The following is a 26,980-nucleotide window of genomic DNA, read 5'->3' on the forward strand; positions in this document are numbered from 1 at the left end:
ACAGTAAACAATTAACTACAGCAACACTCAGAAAAATGAGTGTATCTTAGAAATATAAAATGAGGAAAATCTAAGTACCACAAGATTCCATTGGTGTGATCTTCCTTCTGTAAAGTTAAACACAGCTAAACATTTTAAGACTGTACATAATTGCAATAAAACTGCAGGAGAGATAAAGAATGATGATGATGTACAAAACAACTGAGAGCAGTATGAAATGTGGGTAGGATCATATAGTTAGATACGAGTTCTGTCTTAAATTTTGTCTCGATGGTGAGTTCATGTACTGGTACTTAGAGCATTATTAAAAACAGCTACTTACAAAAACAAACAACCAAAATGTGCTTATGTATAAGTCAAGTACAAAGGTTGTTGTAAGAATTACGATAAATCCAATTCTAATTTCCCAACACTAAAGAAGAAAACTAAATCTAGTTATGTCATCCCTCTGCTGAAAATCCTCCAAGAATTCAGGACTGACTCGGAGAAAAGGCAACTTCCTTAAAGCCAAATCCTTATAATAGACTATACAATACTTTTGTTATCTGGCCCACTATCAACGGCAATATTTGGAAATTCTCTGAATTTGTCAATCCTCTTGAGTAAAACTTCCCCTATTCCCTTAAAACATATGTGAACAAGTGAGAGCTTTGCATGTTTTCATATATTAAACATCACTAGAGCTGGGGCCTTTGTTTTCAGGCATAGTAAACTAGATAATTTCAGCCAACCTTCTACTAAGGATATATAAAAATGCTGGATGAAATATAAAAACATCTAATAAATCATGAAAGATATAACCAGACCGTGAAGAATTTCCAGGCCAAAATCTAGAAGAAATCAAGGCCTTAGAGGTTAAGTCCAGTCCCCCCACCCCACAAAGCATTTAGTAATTCAGAAGGTACAGCTACCAAACTGAGCTAACATTCTGGTGATGTCATAGGGTAAGGGGTCCAAAAACTTCCAGCTCCCCTGACACACAAAATGAAGACTTTAGTAACTTCTCCAAATTTTAACCTGGCATAACAAAGGTATGCAGGCATAGATGAAGTGTAAAATTGAATAAATTAGTTTTCAGATGTACTTTCATTCTGAGTTTGTCACCTGGGTAGTACAGTGAACATCAAGTGTTGAATTTGGATTTACGTGGTCCTAAGGCACAAATGCCCCATTGTACTTGGAAGAAGTAAATAAATATCCTCTCTGGGGGCTTCCCTGGTGGTGCAGTGGTTGAGAATCTGCCTGCCAATGCAGGGGACATGGGTTCGAGCCCTGGTCTGGGAAGATCCCACATGCCGTGGAGCAACTAGGCCCGTGACCCACAATTACTGAGCCTGCACGTCTGGAGCCTGTGCTCCGCAACAAGAGAGGCCGCAATAGTGAAAGGCCTGCGCACCGCGATGAAGAGTGGCCCCCGCTTGCCACAACGGGGCAAGAGAAAGCCCTCGCACAGAAACAAAGACCCAACACAGCCATAAATAAATAAATAAAAATTTAAAAAAAATCCTCTCTGGAAGAATGTAATATTTTTCTAGGCTACAAGTTATTTCTGTAAATATTTTTAAATAGAAGAATAAGCACATAATCTAAGACAAAAAAGCACACAAAGAAAAGAAGATACTATGTGTAACAACCAGTGGAAACAACCGACAAGAAAAACCAAGGACTTAAGACATTGAATTACTGGACACAAACTACAACATAATGATGTTTATTTTATTGAAATAAATAAAAGGTAACCTTGGAAACACAAGAAACTATGAAAACAGAGAATATTTGCTAAAGAACCAAATATAAATTCTGGAACTGAAAAATACAATAACTCAAATTAAAAACTCAATGAATGAGTTTGTAAATAGATTAAACACAGATAAAGAGAGAAGTAGGAATCCGGAAGGTAGTTCAGAATAAAGTATCCAGAATGTAATACAGAGATACAAAAAAGAGGAGAAATACAAAACAGAGGGTAAGAAATATATTTGGCACAGTAAAAAAAGGACTAACATAATTGAATTCCCAGAAAAGGAGGAGAAAGAACATAGTGACAAGGGCAATGTATGAATAATTGAGAATCTTCCAGAAATGGTGGAAAACACCAAGCCGGAGACTCAGGAAGACTCATGAATACTAAGCACAATAAATTATCAGAAATTCAAAACTACACACATCATAGTAAATAACATAGTTTCACATTAAGTACAACACATAATTTTTTTAAGAAGATAATTCATTAAAGAAGATAGTTTAACAGACTTCTTAATAGCGACAACAAAAGCCAGAAATCAACAGAATAATACTTTCATGGTTCTTAAGGATAAAATGTGGCAGCTTAGAACTCTATATCCATAAAATTATCTTTCAAGAATGAAAAGAAAATAAAGATGTCCTTACGTTAAAAAAAAAAAAAGAGCTTGTCACTGGCAGATCTGCACTTAATTTAGGATAAAAATGGGCAAAAAGAAGCATAATAGAAAATAATAGGAAGAAGAATATGTATATATTAAATCACCTTACTGTATACCAGAAACTAATGCGATGTTGTAAATCAACTACATTCTAATTTAAAAAATGGGCAAGATAACAGCCATTTCATAAGAGGGAACCCAAATGGCTTATACATATGAATATATGCTTGGCCTCATTACTAACCAGAAAAATGAGATCATAAACCACAATAAGATACACTGTCTTGCAAAACACTATCCCAAAGAACGGCTAAAACTAAAAAGACTGATGTTTCTAAGTGTTAGGTAGGATGGGAAGCTACATTTCCAAGTGGTAGTAAGGCTGTATATGGTGAAAGGAGCTCTCAGGGCTGCTGGTGGAAGTGCAGACCAGAAAAAAACATTTTGAATGACTGACAGTTCTGTTACAGGAAGATTTACTACCCTGCAATTTAATGCCTGGGGACCAGGACACATATATAAGAATTTTCAAAGCAACATTCTTCATAATAGACAAAATTGAGGAGAAATGTCAACCAACAGTAGAATGGATTAAGAAAAATTGTGGTGTATTCATATAATGGAATGCTCTACTACACAGCAGTGAAAATGAATAGGTACAGCTACATCCAGCTGCAACAAGGATGAATCTTACAAACGCATTATTGAGGTAAGTAAATTTATATTCCATTTATGTGAGTTTAAAAACAGGAAAAACTTAAATATTCTAAATAAACATAGGAGATAGGACAATTAATAAATGTAAGATATAAAGTCAAAATCATAATTATCTCTAGGGACGAAAGATTGGGTTATTATTGGGGAGGGTTTTCCTGGGGTGCTGGCAATAGAATATATCTTGATTTGGGTGGTAGTGACATGGGTGTTCACTTCATAGTAATTCATTTTAATGTGCATTGTAATTCTATGTAATTTTCTTTCTGAGTTATAATTTGGGATAAAGAGTTTTAAACATGCTGCTTAATTATTACCTTGCTATTTTAAAAATAAATGTAAGTTCTAAGATATTTTTTCTAAGCTCCAGTGACTCCTGTGCAACTCTTGGGAATTTTTCACTCAACTTTTATTCTTATGAGATTATTTAATGTTGAAAAAGTTAGAAAATATTTATTGCTATGCATGTGATATATCTATTGGAAAATATTTAATGATAGACATATAAAAAGGAGGCGATCATTAAGTACCAGAAAAAAATTTGAGGCGTACTGTTATCAAAGACCAACATTTATCAGCCATAATGATATAAACACTGCCGCTGTAATTACAAATTAGAAGATAACTATAATGGAACAACTGAAGAAGGGAAGGTGGTGCAGAGGGATGAATAATACACATCTGCAAAATATCAGGTGATGAATAAATACTGTGTACAACTGAGGAGTCAAAAGAGTGATAAAACACAGATTTAAACTTGGAAGAAATAGTTATCTCTGAGCAGTAAGACTGGAAAAATAGGAAGGGGTTAAATATTTGGTGATAAGTATTTTGCGATTTGATGTGTAAGTTATGTTCCTATATTACTTTCTGGAATAGTACTATCTTCTGGATTCCTACACGGATCTGCCCTATCCCTCAGCTGCTGAATTAGGTGACCCTTACATCAGCGGTCCCCAACCTTTTTGGCCCCAGGGACCGGTTTCATGGAAGACAATTTTTCCACGTATGGGAGATGGGGCGGTGGATGGTTCAGGCGGTAATGTGAGCAATGGGGAGCGGCAGATGAAGCTTCGCTCGCTCGCCTGACGCTCACCTCCTGTTGTGTGGCCCGGTTCCTAACAGGCTGCGTACAGGTGGGTTGAGGACCCCTGCCTTACATGTTATGACAACGTGCCTGTGTGTACATGATTTTCATCTATCCTGATCAGCATTGTTGTACTTTTCCAATCTGAGAACTGGTATCTTTTCTTCAACTCTAGAAAGTTTTCATCTTTTCATTTGATTGTGAAAAATTGCACATATACAATGTGTATAGGACGTATGCATTCAATACAAAGAATAATAAATCAATATTTATGTACCCGCTCAGGCACAATAACAATACAAATTACTCAAGGAAATAAATATCTCATCATTATTCACTGTTGTATATTCTCTAAGCCTAGTTATCTGGTCTTCTGGATGTTTTGAGAGCTACATAATATCAACTTTTTTTTCTGTTAATTTAGCCATAGTTAGTTTTTGTTGAATGCTACTAGTTATCCTGAATTATAGAAACATAAATATTTTATCTTTATGACATTTTATAATATAATATCTTGGATATTGTTTTGCTTTAAATAATAAGTAACCAAAGAAAGAAAAGTGTCAATTTCTATATCAGTTACCTAGGTTTGCACAAAATCTGGCACAATCTTTGTGGCTTAAAATAATGAGTTATTATTTCTTGAAATTCTTTGTTTTGACTGGGCTCAGCTGGGTGAGTCTTCTGCTCCATGCAGTTTTGTTGGAGACATGACTCTGTTTAGCTGAGAGCTCTAGTGGGCTAGAACCTCTGAGATGGCATCACTTACAGGTCTGTTGCCTCAGCTGGGCTTCTGGAGGAGCTGGCAGCTGGATGGGCTTCCTCCCCCTGGAGGAGGAGGTGAACTTCTTACATAGTGGTCCAGGGTTTCAAGACACTGAGCACAGAAGGTAATAGGCTCTTTATGGGTTGGTCCTTTAACTGGCTCAGTCATTTACACATGTTTCATTGGTTAAAATGAGTCAAAAGGCCAGCCCAGATCAATAGAAGGGAAGCTAGAAGACTCCACTTTTGATGGGAGGAGGAGAATATGTGTAAACATTTGGGAGGGGTTTCTGGTAGCCATCTTTTAAAAAACAATATACCACAGTCTTCCCTCTGCTGAATTCTATTTCTCAAGTTAAGTCAAAGGTCAGCACAGGTTTACTGAGAGGAGCAGCATGAATGTACAGTAAGGAAAGGTAATGTGAACCTCTGCACCAAAGGAAAATCCACCACAATCACAGACTGTGATAATTGCTTTAAAGCAAATAAATGGAGTGATGAGATAGGAGGATTAGAAGACATTAACTTAGATAAGTTGCCAGGGAAGGACTCTGAGTGCTGGGAGATGAAAATAAATCAGTCACATAAAGCAGAAGAGCTTCTGAGCAGAAAGAACAGATCAATAAAGTAGCCTTTACAGAAGTTCAGGAGAGACAAGATAGGAACTTTGAACAGGGTTGTGAGAGTGGAGACAAAATGGTAGAATTAGGATTTATGTAGGAGATGCTATTGATGACGAACGTGTACACAGGGTTTGAGGGAGACAGTAAAGTCAAAGACAATGCCTAGTTTGCTGTTTTAAGGAGCGGCATTGACGAGGTCCCACTTGCTGAGGCAGGAAAAGCTGTTTCCTTTCCTTCTTGTTTTTTAATTAAAAATTTTTTAATTTGCCTTATGAGATGGAAAAGTTGGACATTAAATCATGAGTTTACCTTTTTTTTTTTTCTTTAGAATTGAGATTTTTTTTTTTACATCTTTATTGGGGTATAATTGCTTTACAATGGTGTGTTAGTTTCTGCTTTATAACAAAGCGAATCAGTTATACATATACATATGTTCCCATATCTCTTCCCTCTTGAGTTTACTTTTGAAAATGTTGAGTCTGAGGGGCCTTTGAAACACGGGGGTGGAAATACCCAGTGAGCAATTAGTTGTGTGACTATGAAGCCACAGAGAATGTTTAGTGGGGGACATCAATTCTGGAGTCTTCAGAGTATAGATGTAATTGACAAAATTCTAGATAGACACTTCCAACGTTTTGTACCATTTAAGAAATTTCATTCATTACCTTGACGAATACCTACAATAACCTACATCAGTCTATGAAAATACATCAGCAGATAAAAGAAGTTACTTTCCACACATTTAATGACTTCCTCTTTGTCTCAGCTGGGTTACAATTATTAGCCTCTTATCACTGGTTTTAGCACTTTGGGTTTTTTTTTTGTTTGTTTACTATTTTTTAAGTAAGGATTCAAGTCATACACAAATTATTGAAAAGACAGGCATGACAATGATCCTGAAGCAGAACTCTTGGCTGTCTGTCAACAGCACCATAAAGAAATTCAAAATGCTTACTGGTTATCTCACACCTGAGAGCCCAAGGTAACGGTGGGTTGAAGGTGTCAGATGTAAAGAGGGTACAGTGTTCAACTATGAAATGCGTGAAGGCCGAGGTGATCTGATAGGCAATCCTGGATAAAATCAAAATGTCACTTCATATCTGGGTGACTTATTTAGTGAGCGATGTCTGGATAATGGATAGACCATTTGGAAAAAAATAAAGAAGTTAGTTCCCTACACATTACACAAAGTCAATTCCAGAGAGCTTAAATATAAAACACTTCAATATGAAAAACTAAAAATGCTAGAGAGATAGTTACTTAATTCTAGGACAGAGGGGTCTAAGCATGTCAGAAAAGCAGAAAGCCAAAAGGAAAGAGTTGATGGATTAGAGTTCATGTAAACCAGACGCTTCTGTATTCGATTTACAACAAAAGCATGCATAAACATTAAAAAGCAAAGGGAGAGGAAAAAATATTTACAACATATGACACAAAGCAGCTAATATAAAAATATAATGAGGCTTAAAAGGCAGCAAAGTAACAGAGGACCCTCCTCATAGAAAAGAGGATAAAAGAAATGAAGAGCCATTTCAAAAAACCCACAAACCATCAAAACACACAAAAATTGCTCAATCTCATTAGGAACCAAAATTGTAAAACAGAACAGTTAGAAACCATGCTGCCTACTTAAAACTCTTTTTGTATTAAATAGGCATTTCCCAGTGTTTCACTGGGAAAAACACCTGGCAAGATATATTTTCAGAGGTTAACTCTGGTCATGAACTGCTTTTTCCTTACTTATTGCTTACTATTATTTCCGAATTTTAAAAATTAATACCGCAAGGGCAATTTTCTTCCATTACAAATATTCACACGTATTTCAAGTATTCCCTGCCCACAGGTCATACAGATACACTTACTCTCCCAGGAAAACAATCTCAGTATTGATCTCCCCTGCCTTATGGCGGAGAAAATTCCTCAGGAAAGCCGTCACACTGTCCACAGTGATGTTTCCACAGACCACAATGAACCTAGAAAGTGAAAACATGGGAGGTGGTTCATCCCAGGAACAGAAGTATTTTCCTGTCTAGATTTAGAGATGGACAATTAGCTTAAACTTAGTTTGAAATAAAAGTTGGTATTTGATACCTCATTGTAGTTTTGATTTGCATTTCTCTAATGATTAGTGATGCTGAGCATTTTTTCACGTGCTTGTTGGCCATCTGTATCGTCTTTGGAGAAATGTCTATTTAGGTCTTCTGCCCACTTTCGGATTGGGTTGTTTGTGTTTTTGATATTGAGCTGCTTGTATATTTTGGAGATTACTCCTTTGTCAGTTGCTTCGTTTGCAAATATTTTCTCCCATTCTGAGGGTTGTCTTTTCGTCTTATTTATGGTTTCCTTTGCTATGCAAAAGCTTTTCAGTTTCATTAGGTCCCATTTGTTTATTTTTGTTTTTATTTCCATTTCTCTAGGAGGTGGGTCAAAAGGGATCTTGCTGTGAGATCTATGCTATGAGATCTTGCTGTGATTTATGTCATAGAGTGTTCTGCCTATGTTTTCCTCTAAGAGTTTTATACTGTCTGGCCTTACATTTAGGTCTTTAATCCATTTTGAGTTTACTTTTGTGTATGGTGTTAGGAAGTGTGTAAGTCAGAAAGAGAAAAACAAATACTATATGCTAACACATATATATGGAATCTAAAAAAAAAAAAAGGGTCATGGAGAACCTAGGGGCAAGACAGGAATAAAGACACAGACATAGAGAATGGATTTGAGGACACGGGGAGGGGGAAGGGGAAGCTGGGACGAAGTGAGAGAGTGGCATGGACATATATGCACTACCAAATGTAAAATAGCTAGCTAGTGGGAAGCAGCTGCATAGCACAGGGAGATCAGCTCGGTGCTTTGCAACGACCTAGAGGGGTGGGATAAGGAGGCTGGGAGGCAGACACAAGAGAGAGGGGATATAGGGATATATGTATGCATATAGCTGATTCACTTTGTTATACAGCAGAAACTAACACAACATTGTAAAGCAATTATACTCCCATAAAGATGTTAAGAAAAAAAAGTTCCACCTAGATTTTAAACTTAGAAACACCAAGGACTGCATCTCCAGTATACAAAAGGAGCATAAGATTTCTGTAGGGAATGATTCCACACATTTGAATTACACATAGCTTTTCAGGCATTTAAGGATAACTATCGTAACTGCTAGATTTTTCTCGGTTATTTATAATTTATAATGGAGTTGCACGTGTGTTAATTTCACTTGATTTGCCACTTGACTCCTGATGGGCTGGTGTCATCTTTTTTCAGTGAGGAACGACTGAGCTCGGAATGGCTCACTGGTTTTCCCATAGTCAAATACTATGGCTGAGGCAGCACCAGAATTAGGTTATTTTGGTTTATCTTCTGCATCTAAAATTATCTAGTACTCACAAAAAAAGCGAGTCCAATGGAGAGACATCTAGCACAGGTCCACAAATCTATGCATGTAACTTCTATGGTGAAAAATAGCCGTCAATTTCCTTAGGCTTCATATACATAAAGAAGCTGTTTTCCTCCCATTAGTCATGTAAGAAAACTGAAAGCGTAATTTTAGCCTAAGTTAAACTTATATTTTCCAGACCTTATTGGCCTATTTAGCATGTGTGAGATGAACTGGGTTAGACTTTGGCTTATCTAGCTTATTTCATTGTTTTCAATATTTGTTTTTCATTCATTTCATTTTGTTACCTTCCTCTTCATACTCCTGGATCAATGTTGGTTTTTATCCAACTGTGTTAAGACATCACTCCAAAGGAGTTTATCTCCACTGCGCCTCTTTCCTCTACAGCAGGTAAAAGACTAAATAAAAAAGAATCGCTTTGAATTTGGGATTTCCAATTCCTTATCTTCTTCTTAGGTATGAAAAATCATAATGGCAATGGAGGTAACATACATCCACAGAGAAGTAGAGTAAAAACAACTCCAAATCCACTTCGCTCCTGGGAACAAACAGCTGTGGCGTGGACAAAACAGGTGATCTGTGAAGGACTGGAGGACAGGCTGAAACCCCTCCTCACTCTAGCAAACCTCTTCCCATGGATGAGCTTTAGGGGAGTTTGGGCTAAGACAACTGAATTGAATTATTTTAAATTCGAACTGTGACTTTAATTGGATCCATTATGTAAAGTTAGCCATGAGTCAACCACATGGTTAAAATGAGTAAGACAATCAGTAATGGATATAAGAGAACAGTCTGAGATAAGGAATGTACAAATATTGGCACAATCAGCATGTGACACCGAATGACAACATATCTGTCATTAGTTTATTTAATCCTCTTATGAGCATCTAGATGGTAGTGTGTATCAAGTAGCAAATATCTTCTCATGGTATTTATTCCAGCGTGGCCCTCTTTAGTGAATGAGGACCTTGCCAACATATCCACCTAGGCCAGGCAATAGTGTTTCGAAAGGGAGAGTGACTTAGTAGAATCCCTCAAACTGTAGAAATTATACTTGAAAGCTACTTACTTCTTTCCTTTGACCACTTCATAGGAACTGGTGTATTTCCTCTTGTTACCAAAAAGTTCCACCATTTCAGGAACGTAGTTGGCAAACAGAACCTAAAATGATCAGCAAATAAAACCTGAGGTCTCACTACTTCCAAGGATACTCCAAAATTCCAAGATTACAAAGGAGAAAGCAGGTACGTAAAACTTTCTCTCTTCTAAGAAGGGCATGACTGGGAACTGTGCTTTTAAAGGGAGACCAATTTTCTTCCTTACTTCAGCCTTTGGATTTGGTTAAAATTTAATAAAATGCTTTTCATCCTTCAAAAAGATGAAAGCAAAGACAAGCAGTAAGGCAACCTCCCCACCCATTTTTTCCTGTCATCACTTCTAACTGCCCTTCTGACGCTTTCACTTGATACTATTTGGGGCTTGGGGAAAAAATAAAGCATATGGGACAGAGTAGGGTGAAAGGAAAATGACAGAAATGAGGGGATGTAAAAATGATGTGGACAGGGGGATATCAGAAAGGTAGAGTGGAGAACTCGGCGATGGTTATTAAGGAATTGCCATTAAAGTCACTAAAAGAAAAGGAGGCTTACTTTGTCCTTGACACACTCATGAACCAAGCACAGATGTTCACTTATCTGTAGTAAAATGCTGGTTTAGAGAGAGTTTACTCATTTGGGCTGGAAAGAACACAACTTCCTGCAGATCAAATCTCAAATCCCCTTCCTCTTTGGAAGAAAGACTATAATCCGATGGGCAAAAGATGAAGGAAGATGCGGTTGCTCAAATCAATGCAGAGGCTAATTAGGAACGTCTGCTCTCCTTTGTCTACCACCCCATCCCTGGCAATCGAACAATTACATCATGTGCTCCAGGGGATGCAGTTTGGAAAATATGGGATTCACACATATCTCTTCATTTTCATTTGTTACCCGCTCTGAATAATCCAACATTCACTCTCAAACCTATATCACTTTGTTTCTCACCATTAACCAAATGTTTTTGGTTTATGTAGCTATATTCAAAAGATATAAAAATATTCTTCACCAAACTCCCCAGGGTGAAGAACATGATGAAGGTCCGTCCTAGGGATGTCTTGGCTACCACATCTCCAAAGCCGACAGTCGACGTCGTTGCCATGACCAGGTAAATGGACTCAAAATATGAAATATTCTGTGAATTTCTACCTTTGAGCCAGGGATCACCAGAATTTTCCACCTGTCCAAAGAGAGAGGACTCAGGAAAGGTCTCTGAATTGAATCCAAGGAAAAGTTTATAAAGAATAAGCACAACTTTCGATTTGTTTCATTTAATTCAATCCAAATGAAAGAGTAAATGATTCCCAGGTCTCTGTGAAGGGTCTGCAAATTGTGGGTAGTAACTGTGAAGTCTTGTTTCCCTTCATGGTGATTACTGCTCAAATCTGAGGGGTGTGTAGCTTGAGCCCACAATGGAGATGCTCAATGGGGGGAATGGCAGACAACATCTCTTTTCCTGTGGGCACATCCTCCCATCCTGGAGCCACGGGATTCAGAGGCTGTCAGACTGAGCAATTATTATTCACCCTCATCTTACACCACATCAGGATCATCATGAAGGGAAGCAGCACTTAAATGGGCACTTCATCTCAGTGAGCTTAAGCGCATGAACGCTGGAGTCTCAGGAAGAGCAAACAAGTTTTCCAGATTACTTTCCTCCCTCCCTGCAAAAATCTTTTCAGTGATAAAAAGGAAACTCTGAAATAAGCTACAAGGATATACTGTACAATATGGGAAATGTAGCCTATATTTTATAGTAACTGTCTAACCTTTAAAAATTGTGACTCACTATATTGTACACCTGTAACATATAATATTGTACATAAACTATACTTCAATTAAAAAAAAAGACAAACTCTGGAAAAATCTTCCTCTGATTTTCCCTCTAAGTCTTCACATTTTAAGAAACCTAGGTTTATCCGATTTTTTTTTTTTTACCTTACACAAAAATAGTAACTTAGGCAATGGCATTACACTTTATAGAATATATATATAAATTTATACATATATATCATTTGTTATGATATATAACAAACATTAATTACATAGAATATATACAAAATTTCCCTTATGTTTCTGTTTTTAGATATTTTTCCCAAAATAATACTTATTTCCTAGATGTTTTCCATTTCCATTTTTCCACGAGAGACGGTAAAATGCTAGAGATGGCTGGGGAAAGTAGGTTTTTTGTTTTGTTGCTAAGAACCAGAATGAAAACTAGAAATAATGTACTTTGCTTAGGTATCCGATCACTTTTTTAAAGTGGTGTGCCAACTGCTGCCTCCTTCTTAAGTTGGATGAGTAGGTTAAGAGTGTGGGCTCCTCTAATACTCCACTCCCAGATAAGGAGATTGCACGTCTATGCTTAACTCTCAGGGCTGGTAGTAGATTTGGTTGCAAAGTCTGCTCATCAGCTTCCACGGAGCTGGAGCCTTTACTGCTTTCTAAGACTGCTGTACTGTAAGAAAACCAAGTGTAAATCACACAGATAAAACTCCTAGAGGAAAACACAGGCAGAACACTCTTTGACATAAATCGAAGCAATAGCTTTTTGGATCTGTCTCCTAAAGCAAAGGAAATAAAAATAAACAAATGGGACCTAATTAAACTTAAAAGCTTTTGCGCAGTGAAGGAGACCATCTACAAAATGAAAAGACAACTTGCTGAATGGGAGAAAATATTTGCAAATGATATGACCGATAAGGGGTCAATATCCAAAATATATAAACAGTTCCTACAACTCAACATCAAACAAACAAACAAACAAAAACAATTAAAAAATGGGCCAAAGACCCGAATAGACATTTTTCCAAAGAGGATATGCAGATGGCCAACAGGCACATTAAAAGATGCTCAACATCATTAATCATGTTGCAAATCAAATGCAAATCCTAACCACAATGAGATGTCATCTCACACCTGTCAGAACAGCCATCATCAAAAAGAACACAAATGACAAGTGTTGGTGAGGATGTGGAGAAAATGGAATCCTCCTACACTGTTGGTGAGAATGTAAATTGGTGCTGCCACTGTAGAAAACAGTATGGAGGTTCCTCAAAAAAATTAAAAATAGAACAACTATATGACCCAGCAATTCCACTCCTGGGTATATATCTGGAAAAAAAAAAACAAAACTAAAAACACTAATTCAAAAAGATACATGCAACCCAATGTTCATAGCAGCATTATTTACAATTGCCAAGATAGGGAAGCAACCTAAGTATGCAACAACAGATGAATGGAAAAAGATGTGGTATATACATATACAATGAAATACTACTCAGCCATGAAAAAGAATGACATTCTGCCATTTGCAGCAACATGGATGGACTCAGACGGTATTATGCTAAGTGAAATAAGTCAGACAGAGAAAGATAAATACTGAATGATACCATATGTGGAATCTGAAAAATACAACAAACTAATGAATATAACAAAGAATGAACAGATTCACAGATATAGAGAACAAGCTAGTGGTTACCAGTGGCGAGAGGGAAGCGGGGAGGGGCAATATAGGGGTAGGGGAGTAAGACGTACAAACTATTAGGTATAACATAAGCTACAAGGATATACTGTACAACACGGGGAATACAGCCAATATTTTATAATAACTATAAATGGAGTGTAACCTTTAAAAATTGTGAATCACGATATTGTACACTGTAACCTATAATACTGTACAGCAACTATACTTCAATTTTAAAAATCATATATATGATATATATATATACTATAATATATATGTATATACATATGTGTGTATATATATTTTTTTTCCCAGGAGTTGAAGTGTTGCTTGGGACAGTTTGCTTTAAGCTAAAACCCCATAGTGTCTTGTAAACATCTTAGCACAGAGCTTCCATCATACCCTTGTACAACATGTTTTACAAACTGAAACTAAACTTATTTCAACCTAGAAATCTCCTTCACAGTAAATAACCCTTTCCCATTTAACTCACCCTCTTTGGAAGTACTGCTTTAGTGCTTCAAACCCCTCCCCACTCCGAAGATCTGTCACTCCTGCTGGTCTACCTGGCCACGCTGCTCTTGCCCTGGACCATGTTAGCATCGACCCTCAGCCCCAGATGGGAAATAACTTAAAGATTAAGGATTATGGGCCAATGTGAATATATTGAATTGTTACCTATTTTTAATGTCACATTTCAAAACTGAAACTTTACACTTTTAAACCTTACGTTTCAACCTTAGGTAAGCTGTGCTACGGAGGCGGAGGACGTGAGGACACTCTCCCATCCCTGCCTATCTCTCCATTATTTGTATTGGTTTTATTATTTTTACATGGTACATGTGTGTTCTAGTCTGTACCCACAATTCCCTTGGTCGTGTCTTTGTTCTATTTTCAATTCAGTCAGTAATCACCTTCACTCCTTTTTATCATGGTTTCCTCATTCTTGAGGTCTTGGTTTTGACTCGTCTCCTATGCGGCTGGATTTTATCAAGGTCATTTTTAAAAGGGATGCATGATGCTTTTCTCTCTTCCATGTGCTTAAAATGACGGATGGGCTACACTTGTACACAACCTTGGCAGACACTGCTCTGTCACCTTCCTGCACTGACTGATGTTGGCAAGATATCTGAGGCTAGTTTCATTTCCCCCCTAATATAGACCTTTCTTTGTTCTGCTTAGATGCTCTCCTTACCCTTAAAGGTTGGTAATTGTTCCAAACTATGGTTGGACTCATTTAGGGTTATTTCTCCCGGGATACTGTATACCCTCTAAACTACAGATTCAATACTTTATATTCAAACATTTTTCTGATACCATATTTGTGTCCCCTTCTTCAGGAGCATGAATTTTACAGTATGTTAAATCAACATGACCCATCTTTCATGTTTTTTCTCCATATCATTTAAGTATCTTTGTCCTGTTCCATGGCATGTTTTTGCCTCAATCCCGTCCGCCATGTTTCTGAGCATATTTCTGTCACACTTAGTACATTTGTGTCCCCTCTAATGTGGTTTTTGGCTCTGTAAAACGTTTTTCTTCTTTTTCTCTAGTATCTTTGGGCCGTTTACCAACTCCTGCTACGGTTTACTAATCTTTTATTTAAAACCTTAAGTATTTTGTTTGAAGTATCATTTTCAGTTTTTTAAAGCCTTGTATAAGGAAGGCTTTTCCTTAACATTTCTTTTGTTCCCTTGGGCAAATTATCTTGTTATTGTAGCTCTGACAGCCTTTATGTGATGTAATTGTTATGCTGATGTCTCTGCTTTCCAACACGCTCCCTGTTTTGGGCAGAATTTTAGCAAAGGCACCATGTTGATTCCTTTCTGGTGGACACTCACCCTCCAATGGTATCAACTCTTTTTTTTTTTGCGGTACGCAGACCTCTCACTGTTGTGGCCTCTCCCATTGCGGAGCACAGGCTCCAGACGCGCAGGCTCAGCGGCCATGGCTCACGGGCCCAGCCGCTCCGCGGCATGTGGGATCTTCCCAGACCAGGGCATGAATCCGTGTCCCCTGCACTGGCAGGCGGACTCTCAACCACTGCGCCACCAGGGAAGCCCGGTATCAACTTTTAGCTGAAGGACGGTGTAAGTACGGGAAGGAATGACTTGGGACCGTTGGGACAATCATAGCTTTTATTTCGGTTTGTCACTTCAAATATCCTCTGAACAAAATCTACTAATTTTTTGCTCTGGGTTGCAGCTTTTCTAGGTTTTTCACATTTCAGATGTTGGTGTGACCCACAGTAGATGGCCCTGAGTCCAAAACCATCAGGTGGCTTCTCCCTCTTTCTCTGCACGCATCCTCACTGGAGGTCTCCTCCCCAGGGTGACTGGACGTCCCATAGGAGCACATGTTCACGTGCTTAGAAGGGCCTGAGGCCCTGTTCAAACCAGAAGCCTGTGAGATTTACAGGGAGCAGCTACTCTTCAGCTAGGGCTGTTGGTGGCCTTGGGAGAGTGGGTTGCCAGAATCTTGTGTTTTTGCAAAGAATCCAGAAATCCAGGTTTTTTAATATGAGCTCTCTGAAAAAACTTATCAACCAATACGAAAATAGCAAACAGATAATACAAACATCTTAGGTCCAATAAAATATGCCTGTAGGCCCCATTCAGCCTGAGGGCCCCTCATTGGAACCTCTATTAAAGGAAAAAAATCCCCCCAAAACCTGTTACCACGGTTTCTCCTTTAGCATCCTCTTGCCTACCGTTGTGTGATGGCCAACAGGTCTCTACGGGAACACTGGTGACTGCTTCTCCCAGTGTAGACCCATGCCCCTTGGGCTAGACCTCCAGATGCAGGGATCTACCTTTACTGCAGTGATGTTTCTTCTCCAGAAAATCTGTCTCCTGCTTGCATGATGAGGAAGGATGTGGCTGGTTTCAGATTTCTTTCTTTTTTTTAATTGAAGTATAGTTGATTTACAATATTGTGTTAGTTTCAGGTGTACAGCATAGTGATTCAGTAATTTTTCCTGATTATTTTCCATTATAGGTTATTATAAGATACTGAATATAATTCCCTGTGCTATAAAGTAAATCCTTGTTGCTTACCTATTTTATGCATAGTAGTTTGTATCTGTTTCTTGAAACACCAAACAAATTTGGTGTTTGACAGTTTTCTTGATGAACTGAACATGGTTAAGTTTCTTTCTTTAACTTTTTTTTTTCCTTTTCCTTGTGATTTTTAAATTAATTTTGAGAGAAGGGCTCAAGTGGAAAAGACTTCTGCTCTATTTTTTTGTTCGGTTTTGCTTTTCTCAAAGGCCTTTGCAGGCTTTTAACATGCCACTTCAATTTCTACATTTTCTAATGATTTCTCTTCAACTTTCCTGGAGCAATAAAGTCCAGGAGTTTCTTTCCTATTGTTGAAGTCCATTTATTATGTTGCTGATTATATGGCACGAGAACTAACCTTTCTTGTAGGCGAAGGAGGCAGCTATGTATACAGATTGATTCCAGGAGAACCAAGAAAGTCCCCAAACTCCCTTTTGCAACTCAGCAACTGCTTCCTAACCCAACTCTCCAGCTTTTGTAAGTACAAAATTCTCGCACTGGCTTCATTTCTCTGACCCTTTATTCTTTTTCAAGTTGCTGGAACCCCTATGATGATACAGTAATAAACTTTAGGGCTTCCCTGGTGATGCAGTGGTTGAGAGTCCGCCTGCCGATGCAGGGGACACGGGTTCGTGCCCCGGTCCGGGAAGATCCCACATGCCGCAGAGCGGCTGGGCCCGTGAGCCATGGCTGCTGAGCCTGCATGTCCGGAGCCTGTGCTCCGCAACGGGAGAGGCCACAACGGTGAGAGGCCTGCGTACCGCAGAAAAAACAAAACAAAACAAAACAAAAACTTTACCTATTGCTTATACCTTAGAAGAGTAAACTTATTAAACCCTTTCCTAAGAGCAGGTTTTGAAAGTTGGAAGAAGGAACATCGATACCGTGAGTGTAGAAGATACGTATCTGTGAGAAGTATGGGGTGGAGAAAACCCATCCAAAGGAGGTGAAAAGATAAACCTCACACTGATTATAGTGATGGAGACAGGAGCTCCGAAGGTTCGCCTGCATTTTTCAAATAAAAGACGTTCATGCTCACTCCCAACATCGAGGAGTTGGATGAGATGCTCACCAGGTGAATGAATCCTGCAGCAGTGAACAAGGTACTCAGAACGATGGATAACAGCTTGGAAAACTTCACTGAATTGCTAGGGGAAGAAAGACAAAGAGCTGCTGGGTTCTGACAGGTTCCCAAACAACACAAATACCTCATCCTCTAAACTCTCGCTCCTCAAAGTGTGGGAATACGGACCAGGAACAATGCTACACTTCCCTGGGAGCATACTGGAAATGCAGCATCCCACGACCTGCCGCGACCTACTGATCTGCATGGTTACAGGATCCCCTGCTTGCTTCGTATCCATATTAAAATCGGAGATGCACAAGTCTCAGGCACACCCCGTCACACACACGTGTTCAAAAAGCTTAGGTTCTGATGAGCTCCACTAGCCTAATATTATATTGAAAAAAGGCAGTGTCCCAAGGATCCAGAGAGTGGGCTTGCAAAATGAAATTCTGAGTAGGTCACAGAAATGTAGTTCCACATTGCTAAACTCACACCGGGATCTTTGAATGAAGAGGATCAAACAAGCTCCTGTCTCCTAAGGAAAGCCCTAGAGTTTATCTGAAATCTCTGTGGTTCTCAGCAAGGCTACTGACCACACAAGAACAGCCCTTTCCGATCGCAAATGCTCCATAAAGCATCAACCCTTAGCAGTGAGACCCACCTGGCCGGTACTATTTGATGCTTCTAGTGAGACTTCAGAGGCATGGAGATTGTGAGTGGCTAACGTTAGACCAAATTGCCTAAAACTTTAACAGGATTTCTGCTTAAAGGTAGTTTGGATTTTTTTTTAACTGTAATTTTATTTTTTTGGAGATATTTAGGTAGCTCTATTTCTGTAAGCAAGAGCTCACTGCTGCTGCTGGGCAGCTCTCAGGCTTGGAGGAATTGTCTTACATTCCTAGACAGCAGAGGATCGATTCACGACAACGAATGTATAGAATCAAAGTGTCTGATTTCTTCAGTGATCCATTGATTATTTAGTAACATACTGTTTAGCCTTCATGTGTTTGTTTTTTACAGTTTTTTTTTCCTATAATTGATTTCTAATCTCATAGTGTTGTGGTCAGAAAAGATGCTTGATAGGATTTGAATTATCTTATATTCACCGAGGCTTGATTTGCAACCCAAGATGTGATCTATCCTGGAGAACGTTCTGTGTGCACTTGAGAAAGTGTAATCTGCTGCTTTCAGATGGAATGTCCTGTAAATATCAATCAAGTCTATCTGGCCTAATGTGTCATTTAAGGCTTGCGTTTCCTTATTCTCTGTCAGGACGATCTGTCCCCCACTATTATTGTGTTACTGTCTATTTCCCCTTTTATGGCCGTTAGCATTTGCCTTATGTATTGAGGTGCACCTATGTTGGGTGCACAAATATTTACAATTGTTATATCTTCTTCTTGGACTGATCCCTTGGTCATTATGTTGTATCCTTCCTTATCTCTTGTAACAGTCTTTATAAAGTCTATTTTGTCTGAATTGCTTTGACTAAAAAAATTTTTTTTTCGGTGGGGGGGGGAGAATTAAAACCTGAATGGACTGACACATTGTAGGTCCAAGAAACAGAGAAGAAACAAACTCTTCAAGATGATTGCAAACTTTCCAGCCTGTGTGTGAGGTTAACGCAGTGAGAGAAAAGTAAGCGAATGGTATCTTGGAAAGTAAGGGATTCTGTGACTTCTGCACTGAAGTTTCTGATGGGAAATGAGCTGAGTTGAAGGTTCAGTTAACATTTGAATTTCCTAATCCGAATGAGTGAGTAAGTAGTACTTGAGGCAGGGCTGGCATTTACCTGGTCCTGATGGCTCTCAGAATTTGCAAGATTTGAGGGAGTTCCAGCAGCCGCAATGCTCTTAAGAACCTTAAACCTACAAAGCAATCAAAGAAAGAAAGCTGACGAAAGATGAGGGTCACAGAGGGAGCAGTCTGAATTATACCACACCTGGGACTGCTCACGTTCTTTCTTTCCCTGAAATGCTCAAATATAGTATCTTACAATGTCATCAGTTTAAGACCTGAGCACTGGTTCAAATTCTGGTTCACTTAATGGCTGTCGTAATCTAAAGCAACGCCCTTAGCTTCTCCAGTTCCTCATCTGTAAAATGGGAATTGTAATGATACCTACCTCGAAGGGTTGCTGAGTATTATCATTATTACAAAGTATGCAATAAGCACAACTCACGTTTTACTCTATTTAACTCTTCTTTAGAATGGAGAGCAAGTGATCCATAAACCACTTTAACTCCTGACTATAGAGTCTCTGTGATACGCTCCCCAGGGTTTGCATGTTGTTTGCCTTTATGTAGTTTGATAGTAACACTAGTAAAAAATATTTTGTAGATAATAAATAATAGTATAAGACTACATAAAAACTGACAAAAGCCACAGAATGCCCACGTACTGGCAAATACATCCACCTTAAAGACAAAGTAACTAATTAAAAAAATCTCTAACAGGTCACCTCATGTCTGGATATGATGATTTACACTTTTTAAAGACCACGGGAGGCTTTTCACTTCTCCCAGTCATGTGGGATCTCAGCACAAAGGCGCCACAGGGGGCTAGGATGTTGGGGCCCTGCCCTCAGGTGCGGATAATCCATAAACAATAAACAACCCCGGACACCTACTGGCATCAGGCCCATCGCCAGGGACTGGGGTAAAAAAAAGAATGGGTTCTGAAAATGTATTACAAAACCATACAATCATGGGGAGGAATTTTTTTAAAATGCCATTTAGGCTTTAAAGGAAAATGAAAGGATACTTACAGATGCATGTTGAGGGGTTTTTCCTGAGATTGCTTCTGATTCCCACAACTCACCTACCTAGCCAATTACTCTTCAAATAATAAGAAATGAAGGTTGGCGGAATGGTAAAGATGTCTACAATCGAATTCATCTCCAACCAGAACTTGACCTTGTCATCAGCTGCCAAAAGCTACAAAATGAAACCAGAGGCCCCCAAACTGTTACCCTCAAAAGTTACAGTGAACCCAAGAGCGGCTTTATCCAGGCACACTTCACCCACCAACTGAAGCTCTGACCGCATTCCATTACATACATACAATGTATACATACATACACCCATGTATATTTATATAGCTATGTAAGTAAATACACATTTATATATATATAAATATATATATCTATATAAAAATAAATAAATAAATATATATATATATACACACACACACACACACACACACACACCTATATATTCATATAGATAAAGAGATTGTACTTTAGGGGGTATTCAATGAATGAACGTGAATCCACCTTACTTACCAGATCTTAACTCTCCTACTTCAGAATAATCACTTTGACCTTCCTACTGCTCCTAGAGCTTCCTGATATATATATAATTATATAGGTAAAACCCCCTATTTGTGAGCAATGAAGATACGAGATTTAGGATGGTCTTCAATGGAAGAGGTCTAGAAGCTTGGTTGGCCAAGGCTTGTGTTTATGAGCTTCCCTATTTGGAATAAGAAAGCAGGCGCTTCCAGAAGGGAGGGGCTGCTGTAAAAATAAGACTGTGATGGCCAATGTGGTTGAAGTAAGTTTGAAGGAAGGTCACAGAAATACATACATACCATACCTTTCATACGCACATACATATTACATATACACTTACATGTGTGTATATATACCTCTGTGTATGTTTGTGTGTGTACGTGTGTATATATATGTGTATACATGTGTATATATATGTGTGTGTATATATACATTTGTGTATGTGTGTGCATATATGTGTGCGTGTGTATATGTGTGTGCGTATGTGTGTATACGTATGTGTATATGGGTACATATGTAAGTGTATATATGTGTGTGTATATATTTGTATATGTGTATATATATGTGCATGTGTGTGTATGTGTGTGTATCTGTGTATATGTGTGTGTATATGTCTGCATATATATGGGTGTATATGTGTGTATATATTTGTGTGTGTGTATGTGTGTGTATGTGTGTGTCTGTGTGTATATATGGGTATGTGTGTGTGCGTGTGTGTGTACATGTCTGTATGTGCCTGTGTGTGTATGTGTGTGTGTATATATATGTGTGTGTGTGTATGTGTGTGTGTATATATCTATCTCACAAACATGAGATAGATAAATCTAGAATCTAGACCTAGGGTGGGCCCTCAAAAAGTGCTTGTGGAATGAGAGAACTATTGAATACATGAATGCAACAAAATTAAAGACACAAGAGTATTTTATAGATTTATATGGCACATATGCCATCAGTGGAGCCGATGACATTTTCAGAGGCTTGTTACTCAGGTTCTGCTCTCTTGTGATTACCAGTCACTCTTCTGAGTGGCAAGTGGGAAGCCAATAAGAAGGACAGGGTGATAGGGTGACGATATCTTAACAAGGAATCCTTTTCATTTGTGTTAAAATTGTTGACCTGGTTTACAGTTTCAAGTGCAGGAGAGAGTTTGGGGGTCTCGTTATACATTTGACAATTGAGGGCCCAGACCCTCTGGCTTTAGAGCCTGAAAGCATAGGCAGATTGTCTAAGGAAGGCATCTCTTTGTGTAACACACATCTCTTTACAGTGTGCCGGTTGTATTCCCCTGTTTACTCCCATGTTCAATAGGTACTTACTCTCAATCCAAAATAGAAACTAAAGAAAGCATTGAAAGTCAAATCAATCGGGATGGTTTTGTCTTGGTATGAAGAACAGCTTCCAAAAGGGCTGGAAAAGAAACAAAGACAGCTTATAAAGGTGGACATTTTAAAAGCTGTGGCTACAGAGGACCAAATAAAGAGAACGGGTGGGCAATTTTCTATTTATTTACTATGAATGGCCAACCCAGACACTTATGTGCACATCTCAAGGAAATTACTTTTCTCTTGGGAGTAGAGGTATGCATGAACAAAACCACTGGGCCGTGAATGTAGCTGAAAGTAACAGAAGAATTACCTGCTCTTCTCTTCAGAGTTTATTGGTTCCATTTTCATTTTATCAATGGGATTCAGAGGCACAGAGGTTATGTGGCTCTTTTTGGTGCAAGACCATCTTACCCAGCCAGGAAATTTTGGCTTCAGTATACTTCTGATAGAGAGCTACTGTGTGTCCAATGAACTGATTTGAAGCAAATTCCAAGGAAATGTTCCTAAAATGTCAGTAAGGAATCCACAAAATGAAGACTTCTAGTTTCTGTAGGATCTCTAAAGTTGCCTGACTTGTGTGGCCCTGTAATCCCAGTTTTACTTTAGCTGGAAATCCAATAAAATTCCCAGAGGATCAGCATGGAGTTCAGATTAGGTTGGGTTATGTCCAAGAAGCTGTCCTAACTTTGGCACAGGAGAAGGGAATGCCTTCAGAGAAGAACAGAGGATAGTTTGCTCCTACATCCCCGGTGAGGTCTAGCATTTTCTTTCCTCAGACCATCCAAACTTGTCTAGAACCTATGAGAAACCCTGAAATGACTACAGAACTTCTGCTTTAACACCTAAGGAATCCAAAGGCACGTAAGACCCACATAAACGGTCCAAAGGAGGAGACAACAGCTGGAAGCTTGTAGTCCCAGAAACTAGAATAGACATATGCACAGCACCCCAGCTCCTAGCAGTGCAGAATGACAGGATACAGGAGAAATTCATGCATTTTTTCATTTGTTTGTGGAGCTGGGTTTAGTACTTCCTAGGGGAAACTAAACACTTATCCTTTTGTTATGAGCTTGCGTGTGTGAGTTTACGTGAAAGTATATTAAGCATTATTCCTGACAGAATATTCCAAATTAGCTGGTAAGCTACTGATATGAGCAGACAAGATTGACTGGGGATTTTACTCACTCAGTGGAGTTGATGAAATAGATTATAAGAGACCCAATGCTTAGGACAAAGACAAGGATCACCTGAAAAAAAAAAAATCACAGACAAATGTACAGATCCATTCTATTAGCATGAACATAGATGAATAAACATACCAACAAAATTGTGTTTTACCTTTTTCCCTTGCCTATATATCTGTAGCCATTTTTTCCCACACATTCATTTATGTTAGCATTCATTCATTCACTCAACAAAAACTGATTGGACCTTTACTGGGTATTCAATAAACGAACATGTACCTACCCATTTTACCTACCTAATTTTAACTTTCACACGCTTCAGAATAAACAATTTGTCCTTTCTGCTGCTCCTAAGGTTTTCTGAGCTCAAGAAGTCCTTTGTTTATTCATTCACTCACTCATCAAACATTTATTAAGTGCTTAATATGTGTTATGCAGTTTATTACATGCTAGAAAATGAGGGCCATGGGATACAGACTCTGAACTTGAATTGCCTATGATGTTGGAGAAGAAACAGTCCCAAACATGCCCATCTAAAGGATGGGCAGAATTCTGACAGGAGGGAACATGCTATAAAGTGAGAAGAGAAAATGAGCGCTTTAACTTGCCAATATATCTGGTCTGTAAAATAAGAATCTGTGGAATATAATCAGAAATTTACCCATTTAAAACCCTCAATACATTTGGATGAAATATTTTGCAGCCTCGGTGAATTTTTAGGTCAACTGTAGGTAATCAGTTATTTCTAGTTTCCAAACATTTAAAAAAATATGTTCAGTCCTGTGTAAAACTGTATTTTATTTACAATTAAAGCTTCACTCCCTTCCTGTTCTGGTGTTCCTTGAGCAGGCTACTAGTATGCAAAAAGAGATTAGTTTCTTCTCTGTTAACCCTTTTTGTTTTTTTAGTCCTAGCTGCCTACTGACTAGGGTACCTCTGGCCTCTGAGAACTGTAGGTCAGTGTCAGGCGGTGAACAGAAAGGGGAGGTAATAGCAGGAAATGTTGGACTTGACTGGTGTGTTAGATCACTACGCTCTCACCCTTGGGCTCTCCGGGCACGGGAGGTGTTTACTGTTTATTTTCCTGGGTTGTTGGAGATTCCCAATTCAATTCATATTCAAATTCAACAGACATTTCTTTAGTACCTATCATGACTCAAGTATTATTCTGCTGACTGGGAAACATCATTCAACAACATATACAAATATCCCTGCCTTTATGGAGCTTATGGTCTAGACAATAAACAGTAATTAATATGTACCTCAGGTGGTATGTGAGAAGATGCATGCCAGGAAAATAAAGGAGAGCAACTTAAACGGATCAGAAGTGCAAGGGGAGGGGGCAGACAGGCTGCAGCTTGATAATATTTAATTGCTAAGCGTCCCCTCTGCGGTTCCCTTAGCTGAGTGAAAGCGTCCTCTCTCGCTGGTTGCTCACAACTCTTTTCTCAGTGCACCTTGCACTCTTGTATTCTGCTGGAACTCTTCCCCCTCCGGATGCCTAACTGGGCAGGTTCGAGAAGACTCTCACATGTGACCCACATCTGGCCCACGGACCAGGTCAAGCACTCTTTGCCCCAACAAACACTAGAAGGACAGATTCTCTTCAGTGTGGCCATCCCTCTTCACCAACGAGCCAGACATCAGCTCTCTGTGTCCCCAGAGTTCCAAGAGGTGCCAGCTGACCTTTCTAAGTGGTCCCTCGCTTGGCAGGGGAGGAACCCCCCGCCCCCCGCCCAATACCTCTGCCACAATAAGAGCTTGTCCCAAAATCCTCTTCAATTTCCAGCTTACCCAAATTTACATGGGGTTGGTCAAGATGCTAAGAGCTTCAACTAGTCTTCTTCCGAGTGCTTTGTAAGTGGCAATGATGCAGGTTAATGGGAGTTAGTGGCATCTATTTTTCTTGGGGTCTCAACTCTTACTGTCAGTTCCATTTTAACATCTGAATCAAGTGTCGATGGAGATATCACTAAGACTGTGGGTCTCATGGAGATATTTGGTTACAAATGTAGTCTGAAGCTCAGGAAAAATGCTGGGAGTGGATATGCGTATGTGTGTGCATATATATATATTTATATCAGTAGATTGATAATTATTAATAGTTTCCATGAAATCTTTTTTCTTCTCCTTACCTATGATTACATATTTTTTCTCTCTTACTAAATCCCATAGGTGATTCTTCGTCTATAAATCATGTATTGACAGGCTTCCAGAACTATGGTAACAAGGTCATATATTTATAGTCCTCCACACCATAAAGTTAACAAAATAAATAAATAAAAGAAGAAAAATGTAGTTTTATTCGATCTAAGAACAATATCAACTTCATGCCACAAACCTTAGAAGGATGATCCAGAAATTATATATAATAAGCAACAAAATGTGTACCAAACCAAAATAAGGCACTGGGAGCTAACAGTTTGTGAAGGCTGTTTGGTGAGTCAGGTAGAAATGGGAGGTATTCTGAGAGGACTCATGAATTTCCCTCGGGTGGAAGGGGCAAAGTCTATTCAGGAGGGGTAGGAAGCCCGCCACCTGAGCTGTGATTTCTACAATGGGGCTTAAAGCCCGTTTAGTTGGTGGATGGTTACGGGTGTCTTCAGAATCCAAACAGCCACCAGCGCAGTTAACAAGGGGCGCTATGAATACTCCAAATCTTCACTTGTGAATATGAGAGGACACCAGAAAACTGCCAGTTATACGGGAGGTATAAGAAAACAGGAGGATCGGGCACACAGAATAGATGTGATCGGGCACACATATGAGAGGACACCAGAAAATTGCCAGGTATACGGGAGGTATAAGAAAACAGGAGGATCGGGCACACAGAATAGGTGAAATAACGTCCAGTGAAAGAGTGAGCATAGAATATGTAATTAAACATCTAAGAATTACAATCAGTGCTCCTGGTGAGATTCTAAAAAGCTATTAAATAGTACTGGAGGACTGGGAAGACCAAGGAACATGGGGGTGACACAGAGGCAGTCACTGCAAGAAGCTGCACCCCCAAGGACTGGCTGGGAGATCAACAAAGGGAGGTTGGGATTCTCAACATTTAAAAACATTCGATGCCAAAGGGCATCAAAGAGGTGCCCTTTGGAAGGGGGCTTCAGACTTGGGAGGAGGGGTCCTGGGTTGGCTGGTAATGGTACATCTGAAGAGACACTGTGAGCTTGGTCCTGGTACTGTCGGAAAAGCCTGGAAACTGAAACCAAGCACTGCTACTGGAAGAAAAAGCCATTGATGAAGTGAGGCTGAAAAAACTAGATGTAAAACACAGGAAGGCAGTTCCTTCCCCTCCTCTAGAGCACAAGGGAGCTGACCAAAGAGACATGTGGTCGCTGTGCACTAGCCTCACATCACAAAGCAGGGGAGAGAGGGTGGATTTGGAGCTGAGAGACAAGAGTTTGGTATCCTTAAGTAGCCAGAACACTTTGGAACAGCATTTACAGAGGTTTTAGGAAAAAGGATTACAAGCCAAGAATTCTAAACCCAACCAA

General features: G+C 39.0%; 1 protein-coding gene across 5 annotated transcripts in view; it reads right to left on the reverse strand.

The window, feature by feature from the left end:
* KCNU1 (potassium calcium-activated channel subfamily U member 1) overlaps positions 1-26,980 on the reverse strand; it is a 172,943-nt gene that overhangs the window by 98,469 nt on the left and 47,494 nt on the right. For all 5 annotated transcript variants that reach the window (XR_003794232.1, XR_003794234.1, XR_003794233.1 and 2 more), the window contains exons 5-12: positions 23,479-23,540; positions 22,285-22,375; positions 20,501-20,612; positions 19,469-19,544; positions 17,683-17,758; positions 11,095-11,265; positions 10,061-10,152; positions 7,457-7,567 (exon numbers count right to left, since the gene is read on the reverse strand). Coding sequence is in view for 2 of the 5 variants with exons in the window: in XM_029226625.1 (XP_029082458.1) it covers positions 7,457-7,567; positions 10,061-10,152; positions 11,095-11,265; positions 17,683-17,758; positions 19,469-19,544; positions 20,501-20,612; positions 22,285-22,375; positions 23,479-23,540 (791 nt within the window). In the remaining 3 variants the exon portion in view is untranslated. The remainder of the gene's footprint in view (positions 1-7,456; positions 7,568-10,060; positions 10,153-11,094; positions 11,266-17,682; positions 17,759-19,468; positions 19,545-20,500; positions 20,613-22,284; positions 22,376-23,478; positions 23,541-26,980) is intronic.

The sequence above is a fragment of the Monodon monoceros genome, unplaced genomic scaffold (genome assembly GCF_005190385.1).
Source record: "Monodon monoceros isolate NGI ecotype Baffin Bay Population unplaced genomic scaffold, NGI_Narwhal_1 Super_Scaffold_17, whole genome shotgun sequence".
NCBI classification, from domain to species: Eukaryota; Metazoa; Chordata; class Mammalia; order Artiodactyla; family Monodontidae; genus Monodon; species Monodon monoceros.